The sequence below is a fragment of the Sesamum indicum genome, linkage group LG9 (assembly GCF_026168435.1).
Source record: "Sesamum indicum cultivar Baizhima isolate 11 linkage group LG9, ASM2616843v1, whole genome shotgun sequence".
NCBI classification, from domain to species: domain Eukaryota; kingdom Viridiplantae; phylum Streptophyta; class Magnoliopsida; order Lamiales; family Pedaliaceae; genus Sesamum; species Sesamum indicum.
The window spans coordinates 26,352,522-26,378,399 of record NC_142665.1 but is presented as its reverse complement, the minus strand read 5'-3'; the positions used below and the strand labels follow the sequence as shown (position 1 = coordinate 26,378,399).

General features: G+C 35.5%; 10 protein-coding genes across 10 annotated transcripts; 5 read left to right on the top strand and 5 right to left on the bottom strand.

Moving 5' to 3' along the window:
* The first annotated feature begins 982 nt into the window (after window positions 1-982).
* Window positions 983-3,936, top strand: LOC105177443 (NAD(P)-binding Rossmann-fold superfamily protein). Its single transcript, XM_020699050.2, has 4 exons — window positions 983-1,196; window positions 1,279-1,478; window positions 2,499-2,728; window positions 3,477-3,936. The coding sequence occupies exons 1-4, from the start codon at window positions 1,105-1,107 to the stop codon at window positions 3,753-3,755; spliced, it is 801 nt and encodes a 266-aa protein (XP_020554709.1). The 5' UTR covers window positions 983-1,104; the 3' UTR covers window positions 3,756-3,936.
* Window positions 3,937-4,938: 1,002 nt separating this feature from the next.
* LOC105177515 (putative WRKY transcription factor 75) lies at window positions 4,939-7,285 on the top strand. The gene is made up of 3 exons (XM_011100701.3): window positions 4,939-5,087; window positions 5,411-5,799; window positions 6,880-7,285. The coding sequence occupies exons 2-3, from the start codon at window positions 5,420-5,422 to the stop codon at window positions 7,061-7,063; spliced, it is 564 nt and encodes a 187-aa protein (XP_011099003.1). The 5' UTR covers window positions 4,939-5,087; window positions 5,411-5,419; the 3' UTR covers window positions 7,064-7,285.
* Window positions 7,286-8,647: 1,362 nt separating this feature from the next.
* LOC110013193 (uncharacterized) lies at window positions 8,648-9,783 on the bottom strand. The gene is made up of 2 exons (XM_088884617.1): window positions 9,512-9,783; window positions 8,648-8,951 (listed from the first exon to the last, which is right to left on the bottom strand). Exons 1-2 carry the CDS (start codon window positions 9,661-9,663, stop codon window positions 8,885-8,887), a joined length of 219 nt encoding a protein of 72 aa, XP_088740743.1. The 5' UTR covers window positions 9,664-9,783; the 3' UTR covers window positions 8,648-8,884.
* Window positions 9,784-14,370: 4,587 nt separating this feature from the next.
* Window positions 14,371-15,496, top strand: LOC105177442 (uncharacterized). Its single transcript, XM_011100606.3, has 2 exons — window positions 14,371-14,907; window positions 15,230-15,496. The coding sequence occupies exons 1-2, from the start codon at window positions 14,373-14,375 to the stop codon at window positions 15,247-15,249; spliced, it is 555 nt and encodes a 184-aa protein (XP_011098908.2). The 5' UTR covers window positions 14,371-14,372; the 3' UTR covers window positions 15,250-15,496.
* LOC105177440 (uncharacterized) lies at window positions 15,433-16,403 on the bottom strand. The gene has a single exon (XM_011100605.3). The coding sequence runs from the start codon at window positions 15,892-15,894 to the stop codon at window positions 15,685-15,687; it is 210 nt and encodes a 69-aa protein (XP_011098907.1). The 5' UTR covers window positions 15,895-16,403; the 3' UTR covers window positions 15,433-15,684.
* A 309-nt stretch (window positions 16,404-16,712) lies between these two features.
* LOC105177439 (uncharacterized) lies at window positions 16,713-17,244 on the top strand. The gene has a single exon (XM_011100604.3). It carries the CDS (start codon window positions 16,972-16,974, stop codon window positions 17,182-17,184), a length of 213 nt encoding a protein of 70 aa, XP_011098906.1. The 5' UTR covers window positions 16,713-16,971; the 3' UTR covers window positions 17,185-17,244.
* A 679-nt stretch (window positions 17,245-17,923) lies between these two features.
* Window positions 17,924-18,439, bottom strand: LOC105177438 (uncharacterized). Its single transcript, XM_011100603.3, has one exon. The coding sequence runs from the start codon at window positions 18,289-18,291 to the stop codon at window positions 18,082-18,084; it is 210 nt and encodes a 69-aa protein (XP_011098905.1). The 5' UTR covers window positions 18,292-18,439; the 3' UTR covers window positions 17,924-18,081.
* A 566-nt stretch (window positions 18,440-19,005) lies between these two features.
* LOC105177437 (uncharacterized) lies at window positions 19,006-19,642 on the top strand. The gene has a single exon (XM_088885364.1). It carries the CDS (start codon window positions 19,145-19,147, stop codon window positions 19,349-19,351), a length of 207 nt encoding a protein of 68 aa, XP_088741490.1. The 5' UTR covers window positions 19,006-19,144; the 3' UTR covers window positions 19,352-19,642.
* A 328-nt stretch (window positions 19,643-19,970) lies between these two features.
* LOC105177436 (uncharacterized) lies at window positions 19,971-20,723 on the bottom strand. The gene is made up of 2 exons (XM_020699026.2): window positions 20,494-20,723; window positions 19,971-20,418 (listed from the first exon to the last, which is right to left on the bottom strand). Exon 2 carries the CDS (start codon window positions 20,350-20,352, stop codon window positions 20,143-20,145), a length of 210 nt encoding a protein of 69 aa, XP_020554685.1. The 5' UTR covers window positions 20,353-20,418; window positions 20,494-20,723; the 3' UTR covers window positions 19,971-20,142.
* Window positions 20,724-20,862: 139 nt separating this feature from the next.
* On the bottom strand, window positions 20,863-23,364 carry LOC105177435 (nuclear transport factor 2B). The gene is made up of 2 exons (XM_011100600.3): window positions 22,928-23,364; window positions 20,863-21,268 (listed from the first exon to the last, which is right to left on the bottom strand). The coding sequence occupies exons 1-2, from the start codon at window positions 23,222-23,224 to the stop codon at window positions 21,194-21,196; spliced, it is 372 nt and encodes a 123-aa protein (XP_011098902.1). The 5' UTR covers window positions 23,225-23,364; the 3' UTR covers window positions 20,863-21,193.
* Between the last annotated feature and the right edge of the window lie 2,514 nt (window positions 23,365-25,878).

The window sequence follows — 25,878 nt, the reverse complement described above, 5'->3', positions numbered from 1 at the left end:
ACCCTCCTTTATTTTTCTTAATTTTGAGATTTTTTTTATTGTTTTTTTGTTTTTCGTTCCTAAAAAAATAAATAATATTTCTGCTTCAATATATCGTTAAAATATTATAAAAGTATATTAATTTTTTAATTTAAATGATAAAATTCAAATAACATTATATAAAAAAATAATAAAGTAAAGTTCTTTTCTTTGGGGGTGTGGTCGGCTAGTTTTTATTGTTTTTTAATTGATAATTATATATCTAAATAAATAATATATATCAATTATGATAATTTATTTTTTAACTTCCATTATGCTTTATAATGGTAATTTAATTTTAAACATTATATATAATAAATAAAATTAGTTTATAATATATTTATATTTAGATAAATATTTAAACTTGAAAAATAAACTTTAGTATATTAAATGTTTAGGTAGTGTTAATTTATTTTCTTAATTTAAATGAAAATTTTGATATACTTTTATGGTATTTTAATACATAAATAAATATATAGAAAAAATATCATATATATTTTTAGGAGGAAGAAAATACAAAAAAGAAAAACACAATAAACAATCTCAAAATAAAAGAAATAAAGATCAAGAAAGGTATTTTAGTTAAATTGAATTTCAAAAGAGATTTTTTTTTTTTTTAAGATCAAAGTCTTTAGTCTAAAATAATGGATCCTTTTAAAAAAGAATTTAGACATTTATTAGTCAAATAAACTCTAATTGAGTAACGGTATAGGACTCAACACATGATGTTCTTATTAATGCGGATTTTGGCGGTAGGCGGCTAATAGTTAATGGTATGTTGTATACTTAAATTGAGAGGTCTGGGGCAATGCGTAAAGCAGGTTTAGTTGATTACAGGTTAGGTTAGTTATGAATGCACAATCCCAAACCTTTTTTATTTTTTCTTAAATCATTTTATTTTATTATTAATTTTTATATTATTTTCAAACTCTCCTAAAAACTCACTCACTCACTTTAAAAACAGGTCGGCTCACGACAGTTGAAACGGAACTGACGCTGCCGGCACTTCTGCCTTTCATAATTCAGAGTATCTCACGCAGGTGAAGAAGAAGAAACGTCCGCCTTTTCCTCAGAATTATTTTGAGCATGGAAAATCCCGGAAAGAAGGTTCTGCTCACCTCCAGCGGCGACCAAATTTCTTTCCACATTGCCCGTCATTTAGCTCAGCGGGGTTGCCGGTATTTTTTCGTTACACTTGTTCTTTTCTGTAAATTGTGCAGTGTTATTTGTTCTTTACAGGTACTGTATGTGTTGTCCAAGGTTGGTTTTGATGGGGAACGAGGAGCAATTGAGGAGTGCGGCCGATAAGATCAAAGGTTCCTTAAACGGCGCCGTAGCAATTGAGGTGGTGGGTCTGGATATGGAAGAAGAAAGAGAAGTGATTTTTGATGAGGCGGTGGAGAAGGCGAGGAGCATTTTGGGGAGTTTGGATGCTTTCGTCAACTGTTATTCCTATGAAGGTATGCTGACAGATTAGCCCTTCATTGAATCTGTTAATTTCTAGTATATCAGGGTTGAGCGTGAGAGAGATCGAGCTATTCAATCTCATTTCATAGGTAAGTTGACCTCCAAGTGATCTATCCGTGCTCAAAAACTTGAGAATTGGCTGGCGATCTTTGATATATTTTGAGTAATACCATTTTGCTATTCAATCTCATTTTGCTCGTGAAGCTGTGGAAAGAAAGCTTTAGGATGAGGAAGATATATTGCTGTAGCTTTTTCATTCTCCTTGGGACAGAGGACAAATTTGCTTATGTCCAGAAGCCTTGTTATGCTTATTACTATCTCCCACTGTCCCCACTCTGGCAAGCAGCTTCAGCTATGTGATGCTATTAATTTTGATGTTTTATGTAGGTACATGATATTAGAGTCTTGTTAATAGTTGATGGAGCCTGTGTTTTTAGTAATTCGTATATTCTTACATGCAATATTGGTTTCTAGTTCCTGGTTTAAAAGTAATAGAATCAATAACGCTACTGAGTTTAAAATTATTATCCATTTGTGCCTCTTCCCATGAGCTTCGTTGTTCCTTATGAGGTTGTAAAGATGTTTGCATCTTTGCTTTTTTATTTCTCTGTCTCTGTTATTGACTACAGTCTCTATAGCTCCGTACTAGATTCTCTTTTGTTTCTAGTCGATCTTCATGTCAGGCTCAGTCTTCTTGGAGTGCCCTATTTATTATCATAATCACAATGATCTGGAGATGACCTCCCCTTTATCTCACTCTCAATCCCATTCTTATACTTCATATACAAATCAATTTTAGTGGGTAATGCCTGTTCTCTTAATTTTCAAGGAATCCTTGATAGTTCATTTTTCTAATATTGAATTCTGTTTTGTCAACAATGAAGAGGGGTCTCTAGCTTTTGGTGGAGAATTGGTAACGGAAGCACTACATTTTTTATATTTTGATCTAATTGTTGTCCATGCAGCTGCAAGTAGAAAGTAGAAGAGGATTAACCTGTAATTATCTGAAACAGGAAAGATGCAAGATCCTCTGTCTTTAGCTGAAGCTGAATTCAAAAAGATTGTCCAAATCAACTTTATGGCTGCGTGGTATCTCTTAAAAGCTGTGGGTAAAACATTGCGTGATCAGAAATCTGGGGGATCCATAGTATTCTTGACCTCTATAATTGGGGCTGAAAGAGGGTTATATCAGGGAGCAGCAGCCTATGGTTCATGTTTGGCTGGAATACAACAGCTAGTAAGGGTAAGTATAGCACACTTGCTCAAGTTACTAGAATTATCACTGTACAAGTCATATATTGAAATGAGAACAGTGCATATGATAAACTTTTAGCATTTCCTTCTCTCTTGTTTAGTAGGGGGAAAGTGAATTAGGTTAAGCGTTTGTGGATAAGTTAAACATGGAGGGTGGATGAAATAATACTTCTTCTTGGTTGTTCTGTAAGACCCCCAAATTTGTGGCGATGAAGTCTCAGAGGCATCAATATCAACCGTGCTAATCTTTTACTGTGAATCTCGATGATATTGTTCCCTGTCGGTCTTCTTCTTTTAGTATCCCAATCCTTTTAACGGAATCAGGGGTCAAATGATTGTAATAGAGAGAACTGGAAGTTGATAGACTCTTTCTATGTGGTTTCCCTGCCCCCCACAAGTGAAAAGAGGAAAGCAAGACAAAGGTTTTGGACGGATATAGTATTTTTTTACCTTCAACCTCACAGAAATATAGTTACGCTAGTTATCGATGCATTTATATTCGGGGCATAAAATTTGCTTGCATTCTGTTCTCCACTGAAGGTGTTGGCACACAAGGTTCAGAATTATCCCGAAGATCCCCATATTTCTTATGTTCCACGAAAGCACAAGAATCCTCAAACTTCTGGAGGGAATGATGGAAGTTTTTGAAACAGATGACCACATAGTTCTTAAGTTATTTCCTATTGGTAAATGTATATATTGACCTGAAATTTTCATCTATATGTGTACATTGGCAGACAGCTGCATTGGAGATAGGGAAGTATCAGATAAGGGTTAATGCAATAGCTCGTGGGCTGCATCTTGATGACGAGTTCCCTGTGTCAGTGGGGAAGGAAAGGGCGCAGAAACTGGTTAATGAGGCCACACCCCTGCATCGGTGGCTTGATGTTGAGTACGATTTGGCTTCAACTGTCATTTATCTGATTAGTGATGGCGCACGGTACATGACTGGGACAACCATATTTGTTGATGGTGCCCAGTCTTTGGTGAGGCCTCGAATGCGATCCTATATGTGAAGCCTAAGCACGTTTTTCAATAGCAATAGTAATAAATCTTGGTCATCTTGTTGTGTGAGGTGATCATGTCATGTAAAACTGCTGTACTTAATTGTTTTGTCTTACTGGCTGTTGCCCCATTGCCAGCGTGATCTTGATAATCACTAATTCATTTGGTATCATATTTGTTAAATCTTTCAGATGTGATGGATTTTTCAATTATCAATTTATAAGTAGGTACAGAATTGTGAAATAGAAAGTAAAAATATATAATCTGGAGTACAACACAGCAGAGGAATGAAAAAGGGATTTCCAACTTAAAACTAACATACATATATTATGTATGTGAAGTGATGAAATAATCCCGAGAGCATTGACGTTTGAATGAGTTGGTTTGAATAATCTGGGTTTTGAGTCAGGGCTGCGCCAATCTATGTAGACCCCCCTTGACAGGATGAATATATTTTATGCACGTTCAAACTTGTAATGCACGTGGATCCAACCCAACCGTCTCCAGAAACATGTCCATGGACTTCCACTCTTCATATATCAATTTTCAAGAGGTTGTCAGGATTAGTATTAATTAATTACCATCTCTACCACATGTTTTTAAGTTGAAATCATATTATTTAATTCTCAGTACTGTTTAAAGGACTTAATTAATTAAGAAGCAACAATTTGGGGACAAGTAAGTGCACATAGAGGGTTTTTGTTTGATCTCATAAGATTTAAGAAATACTTTATAAGATGTTCCAAAACTTACAAATTTATATATATATATATATATATCATTCTAGTATTTGGTAAAAAATTGTAAAAAATAATATTATAATATAACAATATTTTTATAATATTATTTTATTAAAATAATTAAATTGCTTGTATTTTATCTTATAATTAAATTGTAATAATTACATACTAAATTTGAAAAATAAAATTGGGCAAATACCCTCTTAATTAAGGCGTACGTACAGCCTAATAATTTCAGTGACATGTAAAGTTGGCAACGAAGTACATGTTTTAAATGTTAATTAAGACTTAAGACTAAAAATACAAAAAGGTAACCGCGTGAAAACCTGGAGCATATTAATTATAGCTACTTCTACAAAGCTACTGTTTCAACTTTAGATAAGCCTTCATTTGATGAAATTGCACGCAAATTAAGTAGCGCATCACATTATATTACCAAACATAATTATAACAGCAAACGTACGTACTGCAAGTCTGCAACAATTATCTTGTTTTTTGAGGAAATCATCGATCATGAGGACTTAGCTAGCTACCAAAACCCACTCATAATTTTCACCACGTTGATTACTAAATATATACATTCGTAATCAGCAGCCTGTGCAGGTATTTTTAACTTCAAAGCCGCCACCCCCCAAATTTTCCAAAACCCAGAAATATTCTCTACCATGTATCTGGACAAACATACTATAGCTAGCATGCAATTTTTCATGTAACTTTTTTCTAACCTTAAGATTACATTTGAAGTTTCTGTTGGCGGACATGACATCTACAAATATTTCTGTCTAGAAATTGTTAGTAATGGTTGGTTAGCTTTCAAGCCGCCTTACTTTCTAAATGTGGACCACTTTTTCCATATTCTTCTTCACGCTCATTTTTGCATATATATATATATATATAATCTAATTAGCGGTACCTTGTTTGATCAGTTTCTAGCAATGGAGAATAATATTCATCCTAGGTTTTCTGGTATAAATTCGTCTACGGACCATGGGACTACAGCTTCATCTCTTTCCCCAGATCACATGATGATGATGACTAGTAGTTTATATAACAGTGGGAACTTGGATGGATTTGTGGGCTTCAAGAGGCCTGAAGTTCATCACCCTGCAGCACAAGTAGGAGATGAGGGGCCTTATATTAATGGTAATAATGAGACGAAATTATTAGTTGGGAGCAGCGGAAAGAAGAATGGTGAAAAGAAAATCAGAAAGCCCAGATTTGCTTTCCAAACAAGAAGCCAAGTGGACATACTCGATGATGGTTACCGGTGGAGAAAGTATGGCCAAAAAGCAGTCAAGAACAACAAATTTCCTAGGTATATATGTCACATGCTCCATCGTCTTTAATTTTATTACAATATTAATCATCTTCTGTCGGCATACATACAATTACTTTTTCTCTTCACCTTATATATCATACCAATCATGATCAGTAGTAATACCAGAATCATGACATATGTCGCATGTAGTACGGTGCTGCAGGATCGATGTAGAAAATTATGGCAGTACGTAATACCTTTCTCTATTTTGATCTCTCTGAAGCTCGTGATCAGAAATTAACCTTTCAGGCTAAAAAATTTATCTTATATAATATTTAGATATTAGGGTTAGTATAAATGCGTAAGATACAATCATGTGAATTAAGAAAAAGTGTGTTTTCTCATCACAATCTTAGCACCCATCTCTCCTAGAAACTGTTTCTGGGAAAAAGATACAGTGATCCAATTAGTCTCAGCTATGGAGTTCTACGTTCATACCACCGTACTATCTCAAGTTTGAATATTCCACAAAGTTAAATACTTGCGTAATATATAATAGTATGTTCTTGATCAATCTTCGAATTTTTTCTTAATCACGAACCGTGTCCTGATACCCCACCTGTACGGTTACTACTCTCACATTGAGAAGCATGGATCCTTAGTTAAAGTGAAGTTTGTTTGATGTTTTAACATCCCAATATTCACAAATGACTCCAGCACTTAGCTTCTTACAATACTACTGTTCATTCTGAAGATTTAACAATGGACGTCGAACACTACTCAAACTTGGAAGTGTCAACATATATATAATATTAATGCATAAAACCATAAAAGTAAAGTTTTGCAATGGCACATATCAGTCAGGCTTGATCAATTGCCGAGTTCATGATACGTTAGAATTCTTATATGCAAACTGGACAGCGTGCACAATAATATATATATGGAAGAGATTGTAACTTTCTCAAAACTTTAAACTAATAAGCTGTGCCAAATAGAACTTGTCTTCCCATAGTACACATGGAGTTGCTGAACTTAATTAATTAGTACCAATCTTTAAAAAGAATGAGTACTTCTGGTCCCAAAACTCAGGATGATCACTGCTTATGGTTAAGTGTTGGATGCATTTATTGTTGGCAGAAGTTACTACCGGTGCACATATCAGGGATGCAATGTGAAGAAACAAGTGCAGCGGCTGTCTACGGATGCGAGCATTGTGGTCACAACTTATGAAGGAATGCACACTCATCCTGTCGAAAAACCCACCGACAATTTCGAACAAATTCTCAATCAGATGCACATTTATCCTCTTTCTTTTAAATAATGAAGAAGATATACAGACCACTACCAGCTAGCCTTGTGATCATATGGAATGTGTGTGTGCGAGTCTGTATGTAGTCACTCCTGTTGTGTTGTACAAATAGAATATTGCAACATACAATATATGCATGCAGTAGGATGAGAATATGAGAATTGAAGATCATAAATTGATTGAAACTACTTGATCATATAACTTTGAATGCAACAAAGTTTCTTATATTTCTTACGACTATTCTATCAGGACTGACTCTAATTCTCGTGCAGCGTTTTGATCTTGTAAACATGCTATGTTCCTTTTTACTTTAAAACTCTGGTTTATATATATATTCTTATGGCTGGGAAGGCCTTGCAGCGGAACCCATCTTAACCTTTTGTGGCTTTTTCTTGATCCATCCGCTCCAAAACAATATGCAACTGATTGAATATATACATATTTGGCTGTGAATTGTCAGATGCATGCTCGTTAGAGTGCTCAGCATTAACAAATAACAATTTACTTTTCTATATTTTTTAAAATACAATAATTTACCTCTCTATATTTTTTAAAATGAAGCAATTTAAATAGGAGGTAATATACTCATTATTAATATCACAGGAAGGTAAATTGCTATTTACCCCCAAATTAAATGTATGCTGCTGAGTGGAGAAGTTCAGCTCGATTTTGTTAACAAGATAGTACGGCGCGGAATATATTGCATCACATACATACAGCTAGCTGAAATTCGTATGTTCCAGGGGTTATATATGTTAGTTGGGTAGACAGATTTATGTAGTCAACTGTAAAAAGGAAAAACGATTAGAAGAAGGAATTTCCTAGCGATCAGTTTCAGGACACCAATGTCACGCGGCACATTAACATTCTTCTTTCTTATCTTACGATACCTGTAGCAGGCAATATTTTGCATACCCACCAACTTATACATCAGAGGTGGGTCCAGAGAGTTGTGTGATGAAGAATTAAAGCATTATAAGTCTTGCTACAAGACATGTACACTTCTACATTTTCCACAACGCAACAATTGATAATCAGAATTCAAACTCGGGTATCTAACACATGGACAAGTATACATTTGACAATTGTCTTTCTTCATCTGCTTCCCCACCAAAGATTTGGCCCTTGGTGTTCCTGGATGATGGATTGATAATCAGGAGGGAATAATACTTGGTACTTGGATTCACTCACTGTAAGTGACTTTCAGCAGATTATATATGCCTCCATCATTATCAACTCCTCAGTAGTTGATAGTTTATGGTCTGTCACAAACTAGATATTCTCTATTAATAATGGTAGGGATCTCATCTGCAGCGCGTGGTAGTTCTCATGCACTTCAGAAAGGTTCAAGAAGACGACAACAAACCCTCATGAGAAATAATGGCGGTGATCACCAGAAACCCTTACTGATGCAGATTCCTTCATTGTTAACTTGTTATAACGAACCACAATTACAAGCACACAGATCAACAGAGCCGCTTGAACTCTACACAATGAAAAGGAGAAAAGAAAGACAATCCCACACGCTCACATAATGTAGATCAATTATAAGCAAGAAACGCTCAACCAAATGCCAAGGGTAAGCAAAGCACAGGGTAAAAGAATATTTGTATATATATATGTTACTCTCTACAAAAAGCCCCGGAAAAGGTTACAAGAAGCACATAATCATTAGTCCTACTTTTGGTACATATTAAGCAGCAGGGCGTAAGAACCAAAAAGTGTGCTAGAAGAACAGAAAATCTTATTCTGGAATATGATCGCACAGAGATTTATCAAGATTTCATATTCAACTACTTCAGCCATGAGCGGTTGCCTGCGCATGAAATGAATCTAGTGCTTGTCCTCCTTGGGGATATCCTTCCCAGGTATCTCCTTTGGTTTTGCATTCTCCATTTCCCTGCAAGAAGATCCAAAAGATGTAATGCAATGCTGCTTATATTGAAGCAGTTTGTAGCGTCTTTACATTCAAATTGATTGAGATAATTGCGGTGAAATTGATATAAAAAAATCGATACGAATTTGTGAGAGAGTATTTCTCTTTCCACCCAATGACTTCATTCTCTTCGTATCAAACACTATCACATAATAATCAATAAATTCAAAGGTGTAATACTAACATATCTTAGTTCTTCCACCATGAATGTCCTAGATTCCTAAAAATTACAAACAAGCTTTTTAACTTTCTAACTGTAACTGTCAAGCAAACTAGCAGCAGATGTCATCTTTCATTGCATCACTGTAGAAGATTATAGTCCAATAAACCATCAAACCTCCAACATAAAATTGATTTACTAAAATTAAAATTCAAAACTCACATTCTGATCATTTAATTCATGTTAAATATTAATCATATGATAGAGCTGAAATTAGCGAATGGCTTGAGCTCTTAAACGAGATAGGGATAGTGGAAATGAAGACTTGAAGTTGGAAAGAGATTATGAGCACTAGGGTGCGTACTTAGCGGCGGAAGCGGACTCCTCTTCAAGCCAGTTGCGGATATGACGAACGTTACGGCGGAAGATGGTCGCCGACTGTTTGACATCGCTCCTCAACAGCAAAACCACGGCGGTCACTCCTGCCACCGTCAGTATAAAATTTGTCAACGCCATATTCCTGTATCAAGAGACTGAAGGGATACAAAATTGTCTGGCTAACTCAAAGCTTGTAAAAGAATCAAATCAATTTGTAGGAATTTTGGAGAAAGGAATGTTCTTGGGTGAGAAGAAATAAATTGGGGAAGAGCCTGAATTAATTTCTAAAATTTTAGAGTCTATTGGGCTGGGCCCATCACATTTGATCATGCTTCTGGAATTTATTTCAGTTATTATGGGCTATGCTTTAGGCCCATTTACATTTCTGGTTGTCCATCAACTTACATATATCATCATCATCATCATCCATATTCAATAAACATAGACCACTGTCTACATTTGGTTTCATTTTTGGAGTATTTTATTGTATTTTACAAAGATTTGAAAAATAGAAATAAATAAATATGTATTTTGAACACATAAGTATGTTTGAATTTTTTTTTTAAAATAATTTAAAATATTTGTTGTTGTATTTTAAGAGACAAAAATTATTGTTAATTATCGAATCACGTCTTTTATATATATGTGTTGTATTTTTAATATTGTGTTTTAGAGATAAAAGTCACTATTTATTGTCAAATCATGTTCCTTTTATATATATTTATATATGTTTGTGTATATATATATTTACGACAATAAGATAAAAATACCAAGATATGGTGTATCTATACAAAAACAAACATTGAGAATATTTTGGTATATCCTGAAGATACCTTGAAAATGAAATCAAACATAAGTTTGTTGAAAGTAGGAAAAAATCTTTGAATATTTCAGTCAGTTCAAGCAAGAAATGAGTCTAAAGCTGTATTCTTGATTTCTTATATATAAATTAGAGAAAAATGAATTGATTATTGATATAATGTCATAAAAGAATATTATAATGCATTATTCAGATATCTGGCATTATTTGTCTGGTAATGCAAAAGCGACATTCTATCTTGCTTTTCTATTAAAAAAAAAAAAAAAAAAGAAAAGAGAGGGTGGAAGATCTTCCGAGAATAAGAATAGAGGCAAAAAGCTACATTCTCTCATATATAATTGGAGCCAACAAGCATCTTATTTCTTCTTCTTTTCTAAATGAATATTGAGGTGAGGAGGAATACCAAACTTATATGCCTTCCTTTAACTACACTACAAAATAAACATTAAATTATAATGGTTTTTTTTTAAAAAATATTTGCTATAATTATAAATATTTTCTCGTTATTTGCAAAATTACGAATAATTCTTTGGAATCAATGGTTGTTTAACAAATATTCTCTACAAGAAGAATATTTGTTAAATAGTCATTCATTCTAAGAAATTTTAATTATTTTTAAATAATATATATATATATATAAAATTATGAAATTTTTTGCAAAGGGTCAATTGTAAAAGAAATAGAGTTACCCTACGAAACAAACAAAGAATGTATAATGAATGGCGTTTTGGTTTGGGGAAGGAATCAATTCCCATGAGGGCTTCTTGGGTGTCCATATATATATATATATATATATATATATATACACACCATAAGTTTTCTTTTCGTCACAAATCCATCACTTTTACCATTTTGGCAGCAAAAGTCTACAATAAATACAACTAATGTGGTCCATACACAATAAATTAATTAGTTTACGGATAGAGTAATATATATTACATTTAATTGCAGAGAAAAGTGTTGTTTGAATTAAATTAATTATGTTATGTTGTTGTAGTGTTGGTATAATTAAGTGAGGAGGTATAGATAATAAAAGAAATAAACTAAAATGATATATTGTGATCTAAAAAATATTGTGAGTGTAAAAGGGAAAGAGCAGCAGAGAAAATAAAAGGGAATCTGAATTGTGAGTGTGGAGGCAGAATATATAGATATGTTATCTGGAAACATGAGTAGCATCCACAACTTTATTTATCAATGTCCCACTAAAGCAAACTAATGTACCCATCGCTTTGCTTCCTTCACTTTTCTACTACCCTCTCTTTATTACCTCTATAATACTGCTTCATCAAATTCTTATAATTGATTAAAAAAGAAAATATTTATATAAGTTATCCAACAGAAGGAAAATTAAGTTGGAATATAGAGAGAGAGAGAGAGAATATACGGTGAAGAGAAGAATGGATATATTATTGATATGGAAGGGTCCCTTGAAAAGTGAAAACGATGGCCTTCTTATCCAATACATTCCTCTCTCCCATGGCGTATGCATATGTACACAAATATTCCATCTTCTGTTAATGCATCCAATATATAGGTAGCTACTACTCAACTCATCCATCATAACTACTGTTTTGGTAGATATTTTGGGAGGATATTTGCTTTCCACATCAGTCAACATGTGATCATATGAAGTTGATCCAGATGTATATATATATATGAAGCATCGAATATTATTATATATATATACTGGATGGATGGATGGATGGATGGTGCATTATTTTATCTACTAAAACAGTGTGAAATTAATTGGTATCATCATTATTATTAAGGATGGATGAATTGATAAAAATAGGGTATGAAAACATTAAAACTCAAACAATGAAATGTGGGTATCCATCTTTTGAGAGGTAGTGCTTCTGCATCTGTAGCTTTCACTTAAAAAGCAAAAGCCATTGGAAGCTACTTACACAAAATAGAATCACCTTCACTTTTAGCTACCTACCAATTCAACCATCCCATCTTTACTTTCTTCCATATCTATTATATATAATATTATTAACAACAATATATATATATATATATATATATACTTGAAGACACCCCATCCATCCACCTTATACCTACTAATAATAACCAACAATTCAAAAACTATATATATGTTTAATTAAAGCTGATCAGCCAGTAGTTGAACATTTCATTCCCCGCCCATATCTTAGAAAACCATTAATTAAGATCATATCAAAACAAATATTCCACAAGTCATTCTATTTGTACCATATCTTAATTACCTTTTTAATCAAATCATGAATTTTCCGGAATTGGACCTCATCCTACCTACCTACAATTTTCATCACTACTGTTATCTGATTCCCATTGATTAACATAAAATTGTTGTAATTCACTACCTACTTATATTTGATGAAACTTTTAATCAAGACAAACAACTAGTTATTCAAAGGATCTATTTTGTACAAGCTTTGGTTTTATCCCAATTATTACCAACTAATTACTTTGTGGATATGATCTCGTCTACCTATATTTATTAACTTTTTAGCTTACTTTAGTGATCATTTCCCTTTTCAATTTAACTGAAAAAGGCGTCTAACTTTTCACTACCTAATTGGCTCACCATGCATATAAATATGGGAGGTGTCTCAACGCATTACATATAATACTCACATTTATGTGTATGACTCCATCCCCAACTACTCCAAGAACTAGCTCATTATTACAATCTTTCAATGGAGTCGAACCGCAGCAGGCGCCGGAGTTTCTCCAAGTCAAAGCTAGTTATGTCTTTGTATCGGGCGACTAAACCTTCCAGCGCTCCCCTGCAGCAGCCATATACCACCAAACCCCCTAAGCCCACCCCCGCCAATTCCACCTCGCCCGCGTCTCTTGATTTCCTCTCTAATCAGCCCATTAAGCCCAAGGCTCCTCCTGCTGCTTCACCCACGGCTGGATCGCCGGTGAGCTTCCTTATTGTGAAGCAGGACCAGGTTTTTCCTCAGCAGACGCCTAAAGTGGCGTTCGTCGTGACGGAGAGGAAACCCGATTCTTACCGCAAGCTGGAGAATTTCTACGGTGGGGTTGCCGAGGATGATGGCGTGGACGATAAAGCTGCAAAATACATATCTAGCGTTCGGGAGAGGTTCAAGAATGTCGAAGACATGCATCTCTAGGTCTAGCTAGCTAGATATACCTAGTTCTAATTAGGTATCTAATTACCAGCTGCAGCTTGCATGCATTACCTTCATTTTCATGCTTGTTAATTACTGGCGACTAATGTAAGAGGTATATAACTACACATATATGCATGCTTTTTTGGATTTGGCTTCTATATATTGTTTGCGCATCATGATTTACGTTAGTCAAGCAGGTTTTATGAACTATTAAGGTACTGGCCCTATTAAATTTCTTCTGAAAAATATATATGAATGAATATGATAGATAATACTAAATTGAATTGATATTAATTCTTGGTTTGCTTTGATGCATGTAATATTAAAAGATAAAAGATGGTGCAGGTTATTTTAGGTACACATAAAACATCCAGTGCAATACCAAAAAACAAGCTATAAAACTTCAAATAAGCAGGAATTAATTTAAAAGCACAGATATATACAGACGGCCATGGCCCCTGGCGAAAACCCACATTCTTGAGAATTGCCTATCTCTCACCTGCTTGCCTGATTTTAGATTCTCTGTACGTAACTGGGACTAAATCATGACTTCTTGGATCTCTGCAATCTGCACTATCTTCAGATGATACACCCAAATTTGAAGACATGGCCGGAAAAGTCTATTAGAACAACAGCAGCAGCAGCAGCATGCAGACAGTAGACGAATCTCCATAAGTTCACAAACCCTCATTTAATTTACTCAAAAGAACAATTAGTGGTAGCTGATTAATTCAGAATGAGCTATTTAATTTAATTCATTTTCTGCCTACAAAGACTGGCTTGGAAACTGCTGTTAAAATGTTTGGAGAAAAGCAAATTGGTAATAAATCAAATACAAAAAAACAAAAAGAAGAAGAAAATATTGAATAATTGCTAATAATAGTAAATGTGACGAATCCGGAATGGCTGCTGCAGCTGCCATCTTCTTATCCTTTTCTTATCCTTTCTCGGAACTCAATCGACAATCCCACCTCGAAACACGCACCAACCTTCCAATCCAGATACTCTTTTACACAATCTCTCATCTACGCCCACTAATTAAACAAACTAACCAGAAAAAGAGAGAGAAACCGAAAATGAGAGAACAAGATCGGCAGACAAGAGTGCTGTACGAGCTCTGTTCAATGATCATTCACATCCTCCGTTCACCGCCGCTGCCCATTTCCTTCCCCAGCCTCTCTTTATTGTCTTCTCCGCCGTCTTCTTCCTCGTCTCCGCCGGCCCAGATTTCCCCGGCGGCTTTTGGGTCGCTTTTTATTGGGATCTCGATCGCGTTGATGCTCTTCGGATCAGTTACTTTTGTGATCGGATTGATTCTGATGCCACTGGTGATAACGCTGGTTTTGCTGTTTTATTTTGTGGGAATTGTTTCCAATTTGTCGGAAATTGGTCGCGACATTCTCTGGCCTTCCCCTGATTCCATCAAGTTTGAACCAGGTACGGCCACACATAATATCCCTTTTCTCAAAGATTTATTGAACTTATGTACGTTGTAGACTACGTTTCCCTGATGGAATTATGAACCTGTAAATTGTTTAAACTTGAAGGGAATTTCTTTGTATAATTTGTCAATGATATATTTACAAGAGTGAAACAGAGAAAAACAGGTGTTTCGATTCAAAGCATACTACCAGCAAATGCCTTCATTGTTGATCATAATGTATACATGTTGGCAGTGTTTTTCCCTCTTCTTCCATCTTTGTCTTTGCACTTTCTTTACATTTCCCAAGAGTTACATATATGTTGTGTGCTTTTGCAGCGTGGAATTATTCAAGCTGAGGGATCCACTCCAAGAATAAAAGACACAGTTCATTTTTGCAGCCAGAAAGAGTTGGAAAAGATTAGAGTTTTGGTCTAATGCCCATGATCTCGATTGTAGAATCGAATCTCAGCCATGTGTTGTACGGGTTGATGATATGCAAATCATAGTACTTGGAAATCACTAAAGTGTATGAAACAATGTAGCTCCTTTAACGACCATTTCCCCTCTATAGTCTCATTCAATGTAACTTGGTTTGCTTCTTCATCCTACTTTCACAGAATCAGAATGAAGAAGATCGGTCTTGAAAAAGATTAGATCAAATAGTTGACCTTGATTACACAAAAGAATCAGATGCCGAAAAGTAATCTGATGCTCCAATACGTCTTTCAAACAAACGAAATGACATCATCATTGGAAAATCCATAACAGGGAGAGTGATGAATAGGAGAAAACTACCCGACGTAGATGTGAACTCCAATGGCAATAAGGAGGATGGTGATTATAGCAGTGAAGATGATGGTGTGGACGAATATGGAGAGGCCGCTCGTCTGCATGTTGGTGAACTCTATGGCCCTCCTCTTTCCGGGGAGCTGGAAAAGTAGTCCTGGCGATAGCACGACAAAGAGTATTACTGCTATAAGAACTGGTGCTAAATCTGCCATCTCTCCACTAATTCTCACAACTAAACTCTCAAGTGTTTGCTAGAATCAGGGAGTTTTTGCTTCTATTTTTCCCTTACACGAATCAAAATACGCAGGGTTTCAACACAAGTTTTCGCTTTAATACAGATGAAGACGATGTCTCGACATTGGATTTATCACCTGTGTTTATTATGATTGTAATCAACAAGTGTCTGGCACACGGAGCCGGCAGGCATGTTTGGCCCTTTCGGCGGCAAATTTTGTTTAATGGGTTTGTGCGCCAGCAGGTAGAGTATTGGGCCGGAACATATTTTAACTGTACAGCCCAAACTATTTTGCAGATTTTCAACTTTTACTACGCTTTTAATTGGTCGAATCACTTCCAGATACTACTTGAATTTGAATATATACTCTCACAGATTATTGCCCCATTGGTTGCCTTCGCAAGAGTTCTTCTTTCATTTCCAGTTGGAAGTTAGAAAATAAAATCTACAGATATGCAATATATAAAATAAATTTATCCCATGTATTAGTGTGTTTTAATTATGTAATTGATGATTCACTAATTTGCCAGCATACTGCATAAATTAACACTAATTATTATATAAATTAATTAAAAATAAAAAGAAATTGAAGACACGGTTTTTCATATGCATGTCACGTGCTACATCAGAAACCAAAGAAGCAAGCATTCTAAAAACCTACAGCCTGTTGTACAAACCTTTTTCCAAATTCAGTTGTTAATACCTAAAATATCCTTGATAAGCTTTCCACCACCTTCATCATCTCAAGAAAAGCAATGACAAAAAAGAGCCACTCAAATGTTCAATAATTGGACGCTTATGCATCAACTCCACTACCATCAACCTCTATAATATACTTTCCCCCCTTTTGAATCCCACCGTCTCCTTTCCCCCCTCTAAGTTTAGCATCACTCTCAGCCTTCTTCACTAAGAAAAATCATTCAGTACATTGCCCTACTTATTTGCACGAACCATTACCAGATATTAGACCACGGAGACACAAGAGTAGAATAACACACTTTTGTCCCTACTTCATAACAAGAAACACACAGAGAACACACACTGAACTGGAATTATGAGTGCTGATTGGGGACCGGTGGTGGTGGCAGTGGTGATGTTCATCCTCCTCTCGCCGGGGCTTTTATTCCAGTTGCCGGCAAGGACGAGGGTGATTGAATTCGGCAACATGTACACTAGTGGAATCTCTATCTTAATTCATGCAATTTTGTACTTTTGTATCTACACCATCTTGATTGTTGCCATTGGAATTCATATACATGCTGGCTGACTTCACATGTAAACATCATTTTCAAGAATACAAGTTATTCCAAAGTTGCATCTCCTCCTACACCTTTTCTTCTTTGTAGTTTTCATATTCTGAAACTTGTTTTAATTATTCTCTTTATTCCTTGGAGTGTTGTTCAATTGTCATGTCATAGGTTTTCTTAATTTTAGTATTGGAAGACCATTAAAGACATTCTCAGTATGGACTTTGTTTGTGTCTTAACCAACTTATGCATTAAATTTGACTACATAAGACTTGGAACCACTCTGATTCTCTTGTCCACTAAACTGAAGCTGTTCCCGTTCAACTGTTTTTCTGGGACATGTGTCTATATAGTATGATAAACCCATGTTCTAGTTCTATCACTACTAAAGATTTCTGGGTTTGATAGTTAAGGTATCATAATACATCTGGATTGGGAAATACCATTTAAGTAGTAGCATTACTCTGACTCCGCAAATTCCAAATTTGCAGGGCTCAGTTTCAAGTAGCCATCAACTTCAATTCAGTGTTTTACAAGCCAGAAGGATTTAAGGGGAAAGAGGGGCAATCAAAGAGCCCTTCAAGTCAAATCTTAAACCTAAATAGAAAATTTCCTTCAAAATTAGAACAAAAAACAAGTCTTTGCGCGTCGTTTGGTTCAATGGGTTTTCACAATGTGACCAAAAGGATTAACCTAAAGTTCAAACAAACAAACAAAAAAACTAGCACACGATAAATGAAATAGAATAGGAAAAACAGAGGCACAACTTAAATTAACATTTCTGATTAGAAAACCCACAACAGTACAAGACATGAGTTCCATTGAAGCAAAGTAGGAGCGAAATCGAACTCCAAACAGAAATGCCACTTAATTATGCAACATTACATGGATCTTGCGCCCATGAGAAGGCTAACGGATCATCCTGTATAGATGTGAACATGAACGGCCAGAATCAGAATAGCATACAGAGCGAAGAAGATAAGCGTGTGCACCGCGATTGCTTTGCCATTGGTCTTCATGCTGCCAAACTCCACCTGCCGATTGTTTCCGGGGAGCTGAAATAGCAGCCCTGGTTGCAGGAGAATGAAAAGTACAACCCCGATAAGCACGGGCCCCCAGTCAGCCATTACTGCGCAGAGAAGAGAGAAATTAGTGTACAAGTAGACAGTAGTAGTACTCTCTGGACAAAGCTTAGAGAAAGAAATGGGTGAGATTTGAGGTGGAAAAGAAAAAGCGGTGAAGTGAAAATTGCTTTTTTCTCATCAAAAAGAAGTGAGGAGGCTTTAAGTGCATGTAGACAAGGACACGTGGGATTTTGGAATCATTTGTGAGCACAAGGCGTTTTTTCGGGGAGTTCGGTGGGCAAAGTACTGTAAACAACGCCAACACAGCGTGGATTGATTTATCTTTCCAAGTTTGATAAGTAAGGCCGAAAGCCCATTGGGCTTTGCTGTGTTATACCCAATTTGAGGAAAAATTAGAAAAGTTTTTAGTATAAAAAGATTGGTCATTTGCAACTATATCAAATGGTAAAAATAATTCAAGAATGTTTAAGTGGGACTACACTGCATTGTCATTAGCCTATAATAGCACTTACTCATGTTGAAAATTTCAATTATAGTCACACCATCAGCTTCTAATCTGATAGCTCAATTGTAATAAAATTTGTTTATGCATCTGAGTAGTGAGCATGAGCAGCAGTTGGAGTTTTGTCCGAGTAGTTTCCTAACACAAGAATGATCTTTCTACCACAACCAAGAAAATACTTGAGAAAAAACAGAAAACTTTTAAGATAAAAAGGTTAAAGCACCAATCGTTTTTCAATATTCCTCTAACTTTTATGGGATTCTCATTACTCTCCCTATGGAGGGAGGAATTTGAAGCCCCTTTTTTATCTTCTCTCCTTTCCTCATTTCTTCTTCCCTCTATTGTTGCAAGAACCAACCAAGTATCTCAAACAGGAAATATAAGGTAACAAGAATGAATGATTTTGCTCCTCTGATGATCGCCACCGCACTTTTTGCATTCTTGTCCCCTGGATTAGTGTTGCAGCTTCCAGGAAAGACAAAGGCAGTGGAGTTTCTTAACATGAAGACAAGTGTGCCTGCCGTGGTGTTTCATACTGTTATTTATGGTTTGCTTCTTGTGCTCTTCCTCATCGTGCTCAATGTACATGTATATGTGTAGGATCCAAAAAATTGAGCCTGCTTCGTGTGAAAGATGCATGCAATTTTTCTCCAAGCTTTTTTTTTATTTGTTTGAGAATAATGTTTCCCCCCCCCCCCCCCTCTTCTATTTCTCTCTTTTCTTGAATTGGTTGGAGAAAAAGAAGAAAGAAAGGGCAGCTATGTTGGCTTGCTAAAAGCCCAGAGATTTGTCTTTCTTTCTGGCTGATTTGAGCAGAGTTTAAGGTTAATTTTCTCTTTTGACCTCTTTTCGAACAATATTCAATTGGATGCTTTGAGTTGCCTTTTTACATCTTTTGGTAATTGGTTGTCTTTCTATTGGCATCTTTAACTTTCTTCATCCTCTCTGAAAAAGCAACATTCACTTGGTTCCCGTCAAGAGAAGTAATAAGTCGAACTTGATCTCAGAATTCAAAGAAACGTAGTCTGGATTTTGTTGAGAAGCAACCAAATTGCCATCAGCAAAATTTATCCCAGAAACTGATTAAATAGCTTTCCCCCACAGAGAAACCGTTGGGAAGGGGAACGGAACACAAGACTCCGCCTGATTACTCTTGAATTGATAACCCTAATCTACATAGCAATTTGCTTCTAAATTCCTAATCGAGAAAGCAAGTAAAGAAAACTGAAAACCTGAAACCTCACAGGCATATTATCGAATGAGAACAAAGCCATAACACATGGAACAAAAATAAGATTCCACGGGCTCAAAAAACCAGAAAATCAAACAACAGCATCGTCAACGTTAATGGAAGTTAAAGGGCAGCATAGAAAGAAGGAATGTGGTCGTCGTTAGCCCATGTACACGTGCACACCAATCGCTAACAGGAAAATACAACTGAGAGCAAAGTAAAGAATGGCATGCACCAGTACGGAAACTCCGCTGGTCTGGAAGTTGCCGAACTCGATGAACCGGTTGCGACCAGGTACCTGAATCAGCAGACCGGGCGTCAACAGCACGAAGAGCACTACCGCCACAAACACCGGCCCCCAATCCGACATCTTTACTCTTTCTGCTCTTTGCTTGTAGTAGAGAAGTATTGCACTGTATAGTGAGCATACAGGGGCCTGGATTGGGTTTAATATAAGATGAGGAGGCAGGAGAGGGAAAAGTATATGAGTTCTGACAAAAGGAAAGATTACCTAATGAAGCTATTCCAGATTCACATCACCATTTATGGTTAGTTGCTTGTATAATTTTTGTATTACGTACGTATGAAAGCATGTGAAGATTTGGTTGCGTGGGAGATCGAAATTCTGCTCCCGATTCTTTTGCCAGCACATCCCTGCAACAGCACGCCAATTAGGGTCTTATTTTGTTTCAAGGTTGCATCTTAATTCTTTTCATCACTACGAAACATGCTTGGCTGGCACAGGGTAACAACAAAGTATGACCTCAAAGATTTGCAGCCTGATAGTGAGGGCATTTTGCAGAGAACCCACATTTTCTCCTAGTAACGGTTCCTAGCATAAGAACCAGAGACGACGGGGTACGCATCTGAAACAATGGCATACAGATCTAGCACAAGGAACATAACAATGCTCCCCATGTGCGACATATATAAAACTAAATGAAAAGTAGTACATCACAATGCGTTCGATTAAACTTTCCATACAGGCTTTGGAGAGTTCATGGCTTCATGCAATCAAATTCATCCCATCTTAACTGAGACTTGGTCTAATCTTCATAATATCTGGGAAAAAGAATACACAAAACAGCCAACAGGTGAACCTGAAACAACAATTTTCGATTCCTAACAGCAGATTAACTTCGGAATACAAAGTTCAGAGGCAGAGCAGATCATTCAACTCCAAGTCGAGTTCCAGATCCCATTACTGATCATCATGCATAATTCAAGCGGAAAATGTCATTTAGGACATAGAAGCTTCCTTGAGGCGTTGGCATCAAGTGGAACATCTGTGCACCAAAAAGTCACAACAGTGGAGGTGAGATCTTCATTCCAGGAATAAGAAATTTAAAAGATTGTTTATCATCATGAAGAAATCTTGAAACTCAGTTGCAGTTATGAGGATGCAAAAGGTAGATGAAATCAGATGACACAGAGTCACCATTCATCCAGGCACAATAAGAATACACCACAAAACAGCAAATTCTGAGTTCCTATCAGTTATTCAGGTTCCATCTTTCCCTTTGTTACTCCACAAAATTTATAGACTGGTGAAGAAAAGACAAGGTGATACTCCGAACAGTGGTCCTTTCATGAACCACCAAACCCATCTAATAGTTCATGAGTAGGAACAAAAAGAATAGCATATTGATAAGGAGGAGAAAGCACAACTAGATGTCCGAATATTAAATGTTTACAATCTAAATATGTTGGCACATTTTGATATTCACATCAAGAACATAGTTAATAAAATAACAGCAACTACAAATATGCATCCTTTAGAACTTGAAATCATTCTACATTGCACAATTCTTTCTAGCAACCAGCATTGCAACTGAAGAACAATAATAACCACCATCTAGCCAAAAATAGACCTTCAATGAACTGGAACATGACATTGACCATAAGCATGGATGCAAAGTCAACTAGTTAAGACCCACACCATCCTTGTCCGTTTTATTTATCAGTAACAAAGATTAAAAAGTTTTATTTCCAACAACGAACAGCATATGTCCAGCCACCTTCACCTGTTAGACATGTCTACTGAATCCAGAACATCAAAATGCCAGATGCCACAACACATGCAGTACATAAACTTAGCATGGAACATTAGCCATAGCAAAATATAAAACCCTTTCTTAAGTGCCTGTGCAGGAAGCCAGTGTGTCCTGACCTCCTAGAATCATTTTTGCCAATAAATGTAGCAAAGTTGATGATGACAACTTGGTGTGACGGTCTTGGTTGGAGAAATTCAGGATAATTCTCATACAGGTTTCAATTTTTGAAGTATTGACAAGAACCATCACAGCATTTGGTTCATAGATCAAAGAACTTGTATATCCTTTCAGAAGATCACTAAAACTTATTTTAGTAACGCATTCGTCATTCTTAAAACAGATACAGTGAAAAGTTGCATACACATTTGCCATACATAAAAATCTTCATTTGGTACAGAATGAGACAGATAAGGAGTGATACTAACATTCAACAAAGCAAGTTCTGAAATTACAACAATGCTACCGTTCTGAATACATATCATGGAAAGGTGCCTTAAGATCTGTGTCCATAATTGAAGAGGTTCGCTAACATAGACACACCTGATTGCAGCTACCTACTGGGAAGTGCAGCACATGTTGAGAAATTTATTGCCACCACATGTTCCTTTTTTATGAGATACATATACCATGGAGTGGCAACAATTTGAAGTAAGAACTATACCAGCAAATCATTATCTATATTTAACTGTGTTTCCTTCTTCGCAACAAAAGAATCGATAAATCAACTGTAACTAATCACAAATCAAGCAAATCATCACCATATCAGATCAATCATCACTACCAAATTAATTAAACAAATCGCAAATTTTTGCAAGAATCATGGCACAGTTCAATCTCTTACTGAAAACACAAATATGCAGAAAACAACCAAAGAGGTGTTTGAGGAAACACCTGACTGAACTTGAGGGCGTGCTGCTCGCCGGCTAGCTGGAGATTACCGGACACAAAAACGAGCATTCCGCCGGCGGGGCCGGAGGGCTGGCAATCAACGGTGGTGATCGCGTGCTGGCACTGCTGAAAGGGCAAGCTGGTAAGCTTGGCAACGATATTCTGGGATCCCATGATCTTCTGGCCCTCGAAAGTGAGCATGGAGCCATCTTGATAGAGGTTAGCAAGGCCGGCACGATTGGCATCGAAGGTGGAGTAATAGTGCTCCACGAATGCCTTGGCGACAGCATCTGGATCCATATGGAGAGCGAGGGAGGAGTTTGGTTAGGAATGGATTGGGATTTGGTTCGGCGGCGGCCTCCTCTTTCTCTTGTGTTTTGCGTAACTCTCTTACTTTACACAAAGTCAAATTATTGGCACGCCCAGAGCCGAAGGTGTATGAATAATGAATATATTATTATTATCTATTTTCTAATTTTATGTGTGGATTTTAGCTGGAAATATACGCTAATTGTGGGCCCCTCTTCTCATGAAATCTTCTGGAACTCCTGCTGCTGCAACTACATTTGTGTTTTCTTTTTTAATCTGATCTCGCTCTCCGCCATAATAAATAATTTTTTATATTTTAATATATATTATAAATAAAAATAAAATATAAAAATTGATGTATAATTTAAAAATTAAATAAGTTAATTATCTTATTAGTTAAACGATATTTTTAATTTTATTTGTGAAAATTGAGGCCTCTTTCTTTTTTATATGTTATTGGTAGTGAGAGCTGAATTTCAAAAGTAGTATCTTAATACTACAAATAAATTGGGCCTCAGACGCTAAAGTAGCCACACAACAGACCTCTTAGGGTTTTATGATGTGTAGAAAAGAGGCCCAAATTTTACTTATTTGCTGAAAATGGGTCACCCATCTTACCAAACATAAAACATATAAGTAATAGCCCGAAAGATAAATTTCAAATACTTTTTCTTATTTGGTATAAGGAAAATAAATTGACAAGAAAAGACTAATTTTTGTAATTTTACTTAATAACCATTCTCTTCATTTTGTATTAGAAAATAAATGAATTAATACTATACTAGGATAATTTTAGTATATCAAAAATTTAAAAACCTTATTAATGAAAATGTTTATCAAATAAGAACAATAATATTTTTCATTAATAATTTTTTTTATCAAAATAAGTATTTTTATTTATTCTAAACTATTTAATTTAAGTAAAATAAAAATTATTAACAATGTTTTCGACTAACGAATTCGAATTCACACATCAGTGCCTTTGTTGGTGCCAAAAATAATTTTATATATGCATTGAAGAAGACAATGCAAAGAAGGCACGCATCTCTAGCGATTTTGTAATTTTTTGTTTGGTAATTATGTATAGTATTATCAACAGAAAGGAGAAAAAAATTAGAGAAAATTATATATATAGATATATATGGATAATAGAGTAAATAAAAATAAAAACTATATATATATATATATATATTTGGCCTTATACTTTCACTTTTCCACTCAATTTCGGATGGAAACAAAATTGGATTTCGAAAGGGTTTTATATATATCAAGTTTTACTTCAACTCCATCTTTTCCTCCTAACTAAATACCAAACTATCTCTTATATATCAATTTTTACTTTCACTTTTCTTTTATTTATACTTTTCGCCCAATCGAACACACTCTAAATAAAAAATATCTGGTTTCTATTTTATTATTTCATTTTTCAGTACATTTCAATCAATTCGAAAAGAAGAACCAAAAGTTGAGATGCCTCTCAACATCAATCATTTGCATCCACAAACATACAGACAAAAAAGAAAAGAAAGGAAACGGAAGAAAACAAAAATATTTCCGCAAATAATAATAATAACGACAAATTAACTTAAAATATTGCAAAATGGTCAATAATTTCATGAAATACGTGAAAAAAATAAATATTGATATCTTAATGACAAGGCTTTTTTCTAGAGTAATGTTTTGAGCTGGGACTGGGGAGTCATTAAAAAAATAGTTTTAGGTTGTCCAACACATATCAATTCTATTGTTAGAAGAAGCAGCGTTTTATGTTTTTGGGTGTAAGAATATTAGAGTAGGCAGGTGGGAAAGTATAGTCTTATGCATCTATGTTGGAACAAATGAATCTAATCTGGGTCGGAAGCAGGACCGCTCTGTTCTCTGTTCTCTGTTCTCTGTTCTCTGTTCTGTCACCTGTTCTGTCACCCGCCACGTTTTTAATGTTCACGCTTTTCATCCACCACTCTCTCATCATATATATATATTTATACACCTACAAACACTTTTAAAATGAGATATATAGATTAAATGACAGGCTGCAAACCCCAAATTAAACATCATTTGACTTTGATCATAAATTAGGACGACACAAGAATATTGTAGCCCACACATGTTTCACTCATTAATTATATAGTCACCTAAATACCTAGGCATTGTTTTGGTGGCGGTCGTCTCGCATTATTAGTTGGCTTTGCCCCCACCCCCAATTTAATTATTTCAATTACGTACTACCAAAAACTTACCTTTAATTTATCCCAAAATAATATAATCATTCATTTCAATTTGTAGCGTAAATTGTTCATAGATAAAAAACGATAGCAAATAATATATTAAGACGTACGCGGTATCAATTTATAATTTAAAAAATAATCAAATAATAATAATAATACAAATTGGAGTTGTGATTTATTTATGGTTGATAAGGACCTAAACACGTATTAATAATTACATGAGTTTACTCCATCTGAATGGGAATTGGATAAGAAGCAAAAGCAGTGTGTGAGTAAGCAGCTAACGCCAAGACAAGAATAAATGGATAAGGAAAGATGCACAGTAATGGAGATCCAAAACAAATAAAGGATCATGCATAAATACACTCATATGGCTTTTTGATAATGGGAAGGCCGTTTTGTATTTGTTTCTGGGAA